The following is a 12,076-nucleotide window of genomic DNA, read 5'->3' as shown; positions in this document are numbered from 1 at the left end:
CTGGGAGCAGAGCCAGGAGACCACCCTGGACCGTGCTGCCTCTCTGCAAGCGCACGGCAGTCAGGGTCTGTCCCGTTGTGCGTGGCCGTCGGCTGAGTGAGAACCTGCCGGGGTCTGGGTCATTGGACCTCGAAATGCTCTTCTCTCGGAGTGCACTTGAGCGTACCAGCGATTATTTGTTACTTCTCTTTCTCCTGCCTGCATCAAAGCATCTCCTTTCAGACCAGAGATTCCCTGGTATTTGTTTTGCTGCTTTCGAGGGTAGACAAAATATTCAAATATTGATCCAAAATAAAAGAGAAGAGGATATTTCCTGAGTACCAAATGTTGCAGTTAACTCTGAATATCCACTGCCAAGAGAGGGCAGCTACATAAGATGTTTCATAAGATTTCTAAAACAGTAATGTGGAGAATTTCAGAAGCAGCCCAATCCTGTATAGTTCTGACCCAGTTCCAGCCAGCACCATGGAAATTCTCCAAGTATAATCTAGGGGAAATGTGTTAAATTTAGAAAAGACACCAGAAAAGATCGTTTTAACAAAGATATTAAACCTGTTTTTTAGTCTTGGAATGCTGAATTGAGGAAGAAGGGAAATAATTAAAATGTTTTGTCATCTGAATCTTTCATTTTATTAATAATATTAATACAGCCATGCTAATATTGGCTGACTTTCAGCCATGTGCTGTTCAGCATTGGTTTTGGCATCCAGGTCACCTGGACACATCACATACAGGATGCGTCAGGTGCAGCCTCTTTCAGAAATATTGCTTATGCCATTGGGTAAGTTCATTAGTCTTGATTTTATCTTGACACTGCAAATCCAGAGCACCTTAAATGTGGTGTGGGTTCTGTGTACGTCCACCCTTTGTTACATCCCTAATTAGCAAGCGAAGCCTGTGCCACGGGGCCATGGCGTGCCTCACGGGTGGCGAGATCCCGAGCAGAGGCTGCGGCGTGGTCAGGATCAGGCTCCTCTGCCACGGAGCCCAGCAGCAGCCCTGGGCCGCTCTTGCTGCTGGAGCGGGAGCGAATCGGGAGCAGGACTGGTCAGAATCTGTCTTTTTTCCATCGGAGAATTGTAGAAATAATGCTGAGCTAACATTTGATTTCATTTAATTGAGAAATAGATAGTCCTTCATTTTTCAATGAGAAAAATTAAAATGTTAAAGAGTGGGAGGTTTTTTCAATTATTGAAAACTAAGCAGAGATGTCCACACTTCTTCCCTACTTTTTGAACTTCAGACCTTACCATAGGTCTCTGCAGCCAAATGTGATTAGAATTTCTACAGTTTTTGTAAAGGAGAATAATAATTTCACTCTTGATTGTACTGGATTGTCGTGTTCTTCATAGTAGCTTTTTTCTGTTCCAAAATTTTAAATTTTTATTAAAATCAGCTCTTGTTTTTACACTGGAGCGTACCTCAAGACCTGCCAGCAGTTACAGTCCTCATTTTATTAAAAGATATTTTAATTTTTTTATGAGGAGATCTGTTAATGACAGTATCTACATGCATAATGGAAGGCTCTCTCCAGAATTAACTTTTATTGACTTCCAGCCTGGAGTCTACAGACGGAAATTTGCTCACCACAGTCTTGTAGCCAGCCACGGGCAATGCCTCTGCGGAGCCGCCCTCAGTTGACCTGGGAGCCCCTCGCAGGCAGCGTTGTGCCCCAAGGGAGTAAGAGCAGGAGAGAAATGATGGCTTACCAGGATCCCCCGGCAGCCATTTCGGGAACAGCAGTGCAGGCCTGACGAGGAAAAATTACTACTTCAAGTAACAAATGAGCAGAAAAGCCTCCCCTAGGCAAAGGTGCTGCTCCCATTTAATCAGCTTTGTAAAAAATAGAACGAAAGGAATTATACTTCAGCTTTACATTTGTGTCTTGTGCTGTGCTTTATAGGGGAGAGCAGGATGGTGGTAGAGGACGGGCACTGTGGCGTTATTTCCCAGGGTTGTTCTACCGCACAAAATGATCAGGTTCAAAAGAGCGATGAAAATGAGAAAGAAAGATTAGATTTCCCCAGAGGGAAGTCCTTTGGTAGTCTCAGGATATTTTAAGGCTTAAGACTGTTTCTTAAGCTAATGCATATGAAGTACAGAAAGTATAATGTGCCCCCAAGAAGGAGATCCAGCATTTCACGTTATTACAAATATTCCCTGAGTCACTAGCTGTTGTCACATCCAAGAGAACTTCCCTGGAGGCTTGGTGACTCAGACACGACACCGAACCCTGAGTCCCTGCCGGAGTCCAGGCTGCCGTCCATCACCCGGCGTGACTGCCAGCCCGAGCTCCGGTTTGGGCTTGAAGCAACCACCAGGGAGTGCCAGGGTAGAGAAGCTGAGAGCCAGGCACCGTCTGGCACCTGAAGGGCCCGGGCTTGGGCTTGTTTGTGTCCCTCACCTGTGCAGGGCTGGCCTCTGGCTTGGAGAGCCTTATCAGGAGGCCCTGGTACAGCGGTGAGAACTCCCAGCAGCCCTGGCTCCCATCTGCTCATTGTCGGCTAAATTTCAGTGTTTCACCTATGGAAAATTCTTGTGTTTGCTATTTGCAAAGTATTTGCTTATCTAGCTATTGACGTAATTGTCATTCCACTTGTTTTCTGCATGGTATTGGCTGTACCGAGACCGATCTGCATCTCGCTGATGACACCAGGCGCGCCAGGGTTCTGATCCCAGCTTCGCAGATCGCTCTAGGCAAATCATTCAGCTTCTCCGAGTCTCAATTTCATGCTTTGTAGGAGAGAAACAATAATAACAGTAATCCTCCTTCTCAAGGGCACTGTAAAAACAACTGCCTGATGCAAACATGGAGCTTTAAAGACCAGAAACATGATAGTTATTTTAAGTATTATTCATTGTAAGTATTCTTGCTATTATATATTGACACTGGCACATCCTCTATATTTCCCTCTGTGTCTCAGCTGATGAAATACCTTTCAAGGACATTCTTGGTTTTCCTTTTTTGTTTTGTTGTCCATTGAAGTTTCACCATTATTCACTGAGGACTTGCTTCTGTAACTCCTTGCTGAATCCTAACGAGGCTTTTCTGGTTGTGCTTGCATCTTGCAGAAAATTTGAAAAATGCGCTCCAGAAAGTGTTTGTCCATCTCTTGGGTGTGATAATTTGTCTGTGTTTCACAGATACAAACTGTGTGTAGCGAAGAGCAATAATAGAAAATAAATTGCCTAATAGTTATGTGGCAGTTTCCTTCTTCAGGGCACTGTAATGTAACACAGTGATTACTTGTGCTGAGCTTGGACTTCTCTCTTGTTTGTGGTAATAGAGTTATGTGGAGCCGTATGCGGAATTTAAGCCTTTTTCATTGATGCAAATATATGTTGGTGGATAAGGAAAACTAGTAAGATCCTCCCAGTGGAACTGAATCAACTGATTACAAACCTGGGCTTTCCATCAGCTCTCCCAGCTCTTCTCAGGTCTTCATTTCAGGCCGTTCCTGCTGCCGGATGCAAATGGACATCTTGGCACTGGGTGACAGGTATCAAAGGTAACTGAACAGGCTGCCTGATAAATCTCTCCCTTGTGTCCTTTTGGCTGCAGAAGTGGCCGTGCCTTGCTGTGCTGCCAGCAGAGCCAGCTACTCTTGGACTGGCATCTTCTTTTAGTGTCCTACTTCCATTTAACACATAATGTTTGTGGTTTTCAGAAAGCCTTTCTGTGTTCATATACTCGGGGCATTCTGCAGATGGCTCTAGAGCTGAAAAGCTGCCGTTTACAAGTGAAATATAACAACTCTCTTCTGATGGCAAAAAACCCAGCACAGTTGCAGTTTAATCAGAATTTGCAGCCTGCACCCTTGCCCATTGCCAAGAAGTCTAAGACAGCTTGATGCTAAAGTACATTATTGCTTGATCTAGTTTTTATTTTTCAGATGGCTCTAGCTCAGTTGGGAAGACTTCCTATTTCTGCAAGGAAGGTCTGTTATTCCAGCAAAGAGAAAAGCACGATACAGTCAATGAACTCTGCACTCTGGTCTGCATTTCATTTCCTACCCTTTTCTGTAATTGTTAAACAATAATACAGACTGATAACATCTCTTCACACTCCCTTTGCTGGAAAGACCTGGCAGGTTCCCCACTTCTTCGATCACCTTCCTCCTCCTTTGCTTGTCTTGTCATGCCCAGCATGAAATCATCAACTCTTTTCAAGATTCTGTTCAGGCCGGGGAGCGTGCCTTTGTAATTGTCGGGTAAGGGCTGTAATGCCTTCGTGCATTTGGCTGAGGGAGAATGAATCATCAATAGTAATCCAAGACACAAGCATGCAAGCAAGAGACAAGCTTTGCAGACAAGATTTACTGCAAAATGTTACCTTTTCCTTTTGTCTAAGGCCCAAATCTGTATTCTTGAGGTGGGTGACGAACGTGAGGCCATGGTCCAAGACTGGACAGAGCTCCCAAGTACGGCTGGCGAGAAAGCATGAAGTTGGATCTAAGTGATTCCATCAGGCTTTGGGGTCTAAAATGATTCCCTCTTCTGTCTAGCCCACCAGACACCTTCGGTGGACGTGCGGCCAGCACAGCATCCTTTGGTTCCTCTGTCACTCCCCAAGAAGTGAGTGGGAGAGGCAGATCTGTACCTGGCCGCCAGTGCACGAGCTGCGTCACCGAATCCTGAATGGCAGCTTGTACGTTGTTGACATACGATAACTAGCTCGTGTGTTTCAAGAAGGATTTCAGCAGTGACCTACTAGATGCCATAGTGATAAAAAGTTATTGCTACTCATCCTTCTGCAGATGAAGCAATGGTTACTTTAGAACCTGTTAATGCAGCCCTTAGGCGGCGTGAAAATATCTGTATAAAGTTTTCATACAATGTGCCTAATGGTGTGATTTAAAGACAGCCAAATAAGACAGAAGGCATGTATGTATAAGATTTGCCAACCAGTCTGATGTTGTGCTCGTGTCTCGGGATGGCCCACGTGGCAGTAGTAGTCTTGCTGAAGTTCAGCTTACAGGAGAAGGTGATTCTTTGTGATACCACGAGTTAGAGAACTGAGCTTTATTTTGTTGGCTTTAAGTAGCAGTTGTGTGGCACGTTGGCCTCAGGCATCATCCTTCCATCATTGCCTTCATTTTGTATCAAACTTATCTGGTTTATGTCTCAGTCAGTCCCATGTATTTACGAGCAATGAGTTCAGTAGAAAAAGCTGTCTCAAATTATTTTTGGTCCAAGTGGAACCCATATCCCTCCATTCCCCTCCTCTCGCTGGCTTCTTCTTGTGGTTTCTTAGGACTTTCCCTGGCACGAACACACAACCCTGAGGCTTTGAGAGATCATGTATCAGTGACAGACAAGTCTGCAGTTGCATGAACAAGCTAAAAAGCTTTATTAAATGTGTACAGAGTGCACAATGGCACCCGCGTGAAATTAGGGTAAAACAGGCAGGAGAGCAGATGAATGAAGCTGACTGCTTTCTGTGACACAACCCCATCACATACGGCCTCGGACAAGGCTTGGTTCAGCTCGCCGCTCTCTGGAGCCTGGGGTCGAGGGTCCGCGGAGCTGCTTGCCCTCCTAGCGAGTGGTGAGCGCAACCTGCTCCCGGGAGGAGACCACCTTCCCGTCCTGAACCTCCTCAACGATTGTGCGGACCTGACGGGAAGATGTCATGACTGCAAAAGGAAAGTGGAGGACAATTATTCAGGGGACAGGAAGGAGGGAAATTTCTTAACACAGTATCAGATGTTGCACGTTCTTAAGGAAGACGTGGGAAATTCCACGAGGTACTGGAAAATGCTGTTTTACGCTGTCTAGGAAGAGGGAAGAGCCAGGCTGATGGGAAGGCTCGAGAAGGCAAAAGGCACGCTCCCTAAACGTATGGTGTCGCTTGATTTGCCATGTCTGTGTAAAGCCAGAACACTGCCTGCTCAAACACAAGGCCCGTTTAGGGCAAATCATTCCTCTGGTAAAGCAGTGCAAGGCATTTCCCGCCCTGACAGCTTTTTCCTGTGGTCAGCAGTTGTAAGATGCGCACAAGCTCCCTTGACTGCTGTCACTCTGGTTCAGCCAGCGAGGCGGCACAGCGCGCCCGAGGAGGGATTTTCACTGATCAGTTCGGCAGCTGCTCTAAAAGCAGGTCTCAAAGTGGTTTGTTAAAAACGTATGTAGCAAGATAGGTTCTTACCATCTCTGCCCGAGTGTGAGGACATAGCGGAGGAGTACTGGGAAGAGATGCTGCAAGAGAAGGAGAAAAACAAAGAGAAGTTAGGGATAAAATCCTTTTTTGTTGCTACACAGGCTCTGTATTCAGGCAGGAGAAAAACAGAAAAGTCTCCTAGCGGTTGCTAAAGCCACTGCTCCGCTCAGTGTCTCCTGGAGGGCAGAGGGGCCACTGCCCCTTCCAGCAGGGAAAGGTGCCCGTTACAGCATCGCACTGCAGACAGAACCAGGGACGGAGCCACTGGGCGTCCGTGGCTGGTATGAACATAAAGATGAACCCTGAAAGCTGCAATCGGACTGAGTCCCCAGCCAGCGTATTTTGTGTGTATGACCCGTCCCCTCCCGATGTGCCCTCCCAAGAGAAGTCCCTCTACGTACTGGGCGTCCTCGCCCTCCAGGAGCCGGCGGTACGTGGCGATCTCCTGCTCCAGGCGGCATTTGACGTCCAGGAGGACCCTGTACTCATGGTTCTGGCGCTCCATGTCACACCGCAGCTCGGCCAGCTGCTCCTCCACGCTGGTGATCAGCCCCTGCAGCTGGGCCAGCTGGGTGCCGTAGCGGGCTTCTGTGTCGGCGAAGGTGCCCTCCAACGCCGCTTTCTGCGTGCAGGGGAGAAGGACACGTTCAGGGGGGACGGAGGGCGGGAGGGATGGGAGCACCCGTGCGTCCCCTGGCCCACGCTCCTGCGTGCCCCCCACCCCGCAGGGAGCCAGCCCCTCGTACTGTGCTGAGCTGGGACTGCAGGTCGATCTCCAGGCTCTGGATGGTGCGTCGCAGCTCTGTGATCTCTGTCTTGCCACTCTGAAGCTGCTCCGTGTTGATGGCCACCTCCCGGTTCAGCTCTTCCGTCTGCAACAAGGCAAACCCATGCTCTTACAGCACCGGCGAGCGGGCACAGCCTCGGGTCCCACGTTCCCCACTGCGCTGCCGGCGAGCCAGCTCACCTTGGTGAAGAACCACTGCTCGGCCTCCCTGCGGTTCTTGTCCGCCAGGCTCTCGTACTGCTCCCTCATCTCAGCCAGGATCTTGGTGAGGTCGATTCCAGGAGCAGCATCCATCTCCACGCTGATCTCTCCACCCACCTGGCTGCGCAGGGCATTCATTTCCTGGCAGAAAAGAGACACAAGATGCACGTCAGTGAAATCCGTGTATTCCCATCATGACAAATTTCTTATGTGCACCCAGCAAATGGACCCCACAGACCTTCTCCTGGGGTTTCTGTTGGAAGGGATTGGTTCCCTCTCCTTACCCACTCGAGTGTCTCCTGACAGCCCTAATTGCAGAGACACGCCTGCACATTTGATCTGAGCACTTTCCACTGTGCACAAGATACTTTTTGTAGCTCCCGGTCTGAGCCTGTCTCCGTGCTCACCTCCTCGTGGTTCTTCTTGAGGTAGGCCAGCTCCTCCTTCAGGTTCTCGATCTGCATCTCCAGGTCAGCTCTGGCCAGGGTCAGCTCATCCAGGACCCTGCGCAGGCCGTTGATGTCGGCCTCCACGCTCAGGCGCAGAGCCTGCTCGGTCTCAAACCTGGGAACACACACACACACAGTGGCACCGTGGAGCCCAGCTGATACAGGTTTTTTCCTGTTGTTTCCCTCCCCACCTTGGCGTATTTCTGCCAAGCATCTTTTATTAAATGTGCATGCCCAGCTCTCCACAATGCAGGAATGTCCAGACAATGCTGTGTCCAGGAACAGATGTATACTTCCCAAATGTCACACTTCTGGTGAGCAGTGACCTGGTGCAGCAACCTCAGTTGCAGGAAGCAAGGAAAGCCTTAAGCAGAATGGCTTTTCCCTCCCTTCTCATGAGAACTCTCGAAGGCGTTGGACTTACTTGGTTCTGAAGTCATCAGCTGCCAGCCTGGCATTATCAATCTGTAAGACGATGTTGGCATTTTCGACAGTTGCAGCAAGAATCTGGTGGGGGATAAAAGAAAGTGAAACAGTGAAAAAGGGGTTCCAAAAAATGGCCTGCTGCTGCCTGAGTTCCCATTCAGGGGAAGGACTGGAGCAGCACTGAGCCTCCTGCCTGTTGGGCTGGACTGCAGAGAGGGAGACAGGATACTCGTGCTCAGTCTCTCATTGGCACTGATTCGGTCTGGTGAAGACGCCGGCACGCACACATGCCGCAGCCTGCTGCCCCTGCCGGAGTGGCATCTCCAGGCGCTCACATCACGCTCAGAGTCCTGGCAGGACTCTGGGCTTTGCCTGGCAATGCTGAGCAGCCAGGAAGGAAAAAAGGGTTGAGGAAGGAGTGCCTTGTGCCTGAATCATTTTGCTTTCATAATTACACCTGAGGTGCAAATATTTGTTCTGGGATTTTGAAAATGATTGGCCATTTAATGAGCAGTAATTTCTGTAGCCACAAGCTAATGAAAAGCTCTCGCTGAGTTCTGACGCTTCAGGGGATATCCAAGCAATAATCCAGGAATATGATGTGGTAATTTCCCCGCTGCAGTTCAGGAGGGGAGGGAAGGGAAGGGAAGGGTCTGCCTCCCTCTGGATCAGGAGCAGAGGGTTTCTGTAAGACCCAGCCCTTCATTGCTCAAATCTGGAGACAGCTTCTGCCTCCACATGTTTCTGTGCTCCAGATCAAAGTACACCTGACAAGCTGGAATTTGAAGAGAAGCTTTGTGTACCGAGGCAAGAGCCCTTCACCCCAAGGTGAAGCCCAAGAGAAAGGTTAAAGAACTGAAAAATTCGAGATATGTGATTTCCCCCAGGGCTGACTGCTGAGGTCAGCAGCTCCCCCATTTCCCTGGCATTTACTCTCACAGACCAGGTATTGTCATTATCCGCCCACACGAGCTGGCTAAGGTCCCTGTCACCTCCCGCAGGCAGTGGTTAAGGAGCAGGCCGTCAGCTCACCATGAGTAATGTGGGCTTAGGGAGGCCAGTGATGGTGGGGTAGGAAAGGAAGGGCAGATTCTGGTGCTTCTGTTCAAGGACCTTTGCCTAAAATCAGCCAGGGAGCTGCTAAGAATAAAGAAAGAAGCTTGGCCTTGATTTCGTCTACAGCATTTTAGAGCAGGGCACACACCTGACTTCAGCACCTCTGGAGCCAGCTACCACAACCCAGTATGTTCTGACTCCTGGGTTTTCATTTGTGTCTGTGCTTGCACCTCCCAAAGAGCAAGCATCCCATAGGGCAGTTTCTTTTTTAACCTCTACCCTGAGCCTTCTATCAAGCTAGAAAAGATCTGAATTGTGGGATATTTATGAGAACGACTTAGCATCTCCGTTTGCATATCATTCAGTAGTGAAGGGTGCCAAAGAGATAACGTGTCCCTGCCTGCAGAGCGCTCAGTCAGGAGCCTGGCAAAGGGAGCACATACCTGGGGCATAAGTAGCATGGAGGAAAGGCAGGAGGTGACTGGCACGGCAGCACGCGCCCTGCAGCATCAAGTGACCCGCACCAATGGCTGATTGGTTCAGCCTCTGACTCCTGCTTTCCTGCCATGTCTTTCTCCCTACGCTGAAACAGTCAATAGAAAACCCATCCTCGTGCCTCGTGGAGGACATGATCAAGAAACTGCTCTTCATGAATTATGACTATTATTTTCAAGAATGCTCCTTCTGTTTTCCCATCTCAGACCAATTACCTGTCATTTGTTAATACTCTTCCCTTCAGCTTTTAGGAACAGGGTCATCTTTTTAAAAGTTACTTTAATGAAGATGTCTTGGTAATCACAGCATCCTACCTTGTTCCTGAGCTCCTCGATAGTCCTGTAGTAGGGGCTGTAGTCGCGGTCTGGACCAGGTGCCTGCTTCTTGTACCATTCCCTGATCTTGACCTCCAGGTCAGTGTTGGCCTCCTCCAGGGCACGCACTTTGTCCAGGTAGTTAGCCAGGCGGTCGTTGAGGTTCTGCATCGTCTCCTTTTCGCCAGCCAGGAGGATGCCATCGCCACCTCCAAAGCCACCTCCAAAGCCACCTCCAAAGCCAGCTCCAAAGCCAGCCCCATAGCCAGCCCCATAGCTAGCCCCAAAGCCGCCGCCGAGGCTCCCTCCTACGCTGCTGCAGTAGCTGCCCCCGTAGCCACTTCCGAGCCCCGAGACGATGCGGGAAGAGACAGAGTAGCTGCTAGAGCCTCCGTGGACGCTGGGGGCTCTGTACCCTCCTCCCCCAACGCGCACGGAGGAAAGCCTGCTGGAGCCCCCCCCCGGGCCACCGAAGCCCTTGAGGGAGGTGGAGGAGGAGTATTGCCTGACAGTGGTGGTCATGGCGAAGGCTGGTGGAGGCTGGAGGGCTGGAGAGAGACACCCGGCTCGGCAGCGCAGACAGCGAGTGCTCGCTTCCCCCTGGCCTGGAGCCCTTTATAGCCGGGGCTGGAGGCGTTGCCGGCGCTTTTTTTTCTGTTGCATTCCCGATGATTTTCATCACTCCTAAAATCTGAGCCAACTTCCAGAATCGTCATTTTGCACCTTTGTTCTGTTTATGCTTTTTGTCATATTTCTCTAGAAACTTTTTATCTCACAAAGGGCCTCTTTATGCTTCTTCCGTTTCCAAGTAAATAGTCAGGTGTGATTCAAAGTAGGAGGCTCCTTGCTCAGGGCTACATTTTAATACTGCTTTCTACTGTTAGCTCTGAAACGGAGCTACTCAGACAGCATTTTGCTCGAGTAAGTCACCCTCTCTTTTGCTGCATCTTTTTGTCCCAGCTACTCCAGTCTCCTGTCTCTGCTTACACACGGCGCACCCGCAGCGACAGCCACCGTGTCGTGGAGCCCTGAATGCACATCGGCAGTCCTGGGGTACAATGGTGCTAGAAGGAACTTGGCTACCAATCCTGGAAATACAAGTCCTCTCGTTTATCCACAGAGAGAGGGATGTTCTCTAATGAAAAAGCAATTAAAAGGGAGTTCATGCTTCAGGGCTCATTCAATTCTTCACTTCGCTTCAGAGACCACCCAAGAGTGGAGGAATATGAAAAGGCAATAAGCAGTGGATGTTTCGTGGTGTTCTTTGTGAACGAGAGCCTAGCAAACCATTCAGAAAGGGCAGGGTCTGGCTACTAGCTGGCATAACTTAAACATTATGAGATGCTCCAGGAAAAAGTGTGGAATAGCATAAAGTAGATGAAGGATGTAAGGAAAAAAGCTCCTGGTCTCTCAGCGCTGTGACCGAGAGCGCAAAGTTGACAGTAGCATAGGTTAGCAGCTAATGCTAACGATGTTTTCTGTGATTAACCTCTCAATCGTTTGCGACCAGGGAGGGCAACTTCAGCGTGAGTTTGGAGTTTACAGCTCCCACGTAAACAGAGCTTCAGGAGAGATATCGGTTGCCCCTGAAGAGCAAAAAGGCTCAAAAAGTGAGTGCACCAGGCATGGTCGAGCTCCGCCGTCTGTTTTCCGTGCTGGCCTGCATCGCGGGCAGAAACCACAGATCTGAGTGTCACTAGCTAATAATGCAGGGTGTGGAGGAGAAGGTATTTCTCATGTGTGTGCATGGTGAGTCGTTTGACTGTCTTCGCAGACAGGCCCCAACAACCCCCTCCCAACAGCCAAGTGCTTCCTTAGATCGTTTGCCAAAGGAGGGGGGAAAGAGCATGCAAATAAGCAACAAAGGTACATTTCTGAGTGGCTGTAAAGGGCATGACTCCCTCCCCTCTATCTGAAGAAAGCTGGAAATGATACAGGAGTGGGATGTGTCCTTGGAATAGCAGGAGCTGGCTGCTATGGAGGAGCACAGCTAGCGATGTTCCCATTTGCCACTGGTGAATGGAGACAAGTCCGTACGACTTGGAGAACGGGAGAACTGGAATCTCCACCCTGTTTGCTCTGGCCGGAGGACGGGTTCAGTCTCCTGGCGGCAGCATCTTCTTGTCGCGTGAGCGCCAGGAGACGGGGTGCGGAGCCAGCGGACGCCCACTTTCTGCTCACCTTCCCC

General features: G+C 49.6%; 1 protein-coding gene and 1 long non-coding RNA gene across 2 annotated transcripts in view; one reads left to right on the top strand and one right to left on the bottom strand.

Annotated features, from left to right (window-relative positions):
* Positions 1-12,076, top strand: part of LOC148054237 (uncharacterized) — a 170,353-nt gene that overhangs the window by 154,291 nt on the left and 3,986 nt on the right. The gene's annotated exons all lie outside the window — the stretch shown is intronic.
* LOC104009910 (keratin, type I cytoskeletal 14) lies at positions 5,322-10,482 on the bottom strand. The gene is made up of 8 exons (XM_087769888.1): positions 9,889-10,482; positions 8,022-8,104; positions 7,556-7,712; positions 7,128-7,289; positions 6,907-7,032; positions 6,562-6,782; positions 6,149-6,198; positions 5,322-5,636 (listed from the first exon to the last, which is right to left on the bottom strand). The coding sequence occupies exons 1-8, from the start codon at positions 10,408-10,410 to the stop codon at positions 5,539-5,541; spliced, it is 1,419 nt and encodes a 472-aa protein (XP_087626014.1). The 5' UTR covers positions 10,411-10,482; the 3' UTR covers positions 5,322-5,538.

The sequence above is a fragment of the Nipponia nippon genome, unplaced genomic scaffold (genome assembly GCF_047370975.1).
Source record: "Nipponia nippon isolate SJK-2023a ecotype South Korea unplaced genomic scaffold, ASM4737097v1 scaffold_32, whole genome shotgun sequence".
Lineage (NCBI taxonomy): Eukaryota > Metazoa > Chordata > Aves > Pelecaniformes > Threskiornithidae > Nipponia > Nipponia nippon.
Note: the sequence above shows the minus strand (reverse complement) of the source record. Positions and strands in the feature narration are given on the sequence as shown.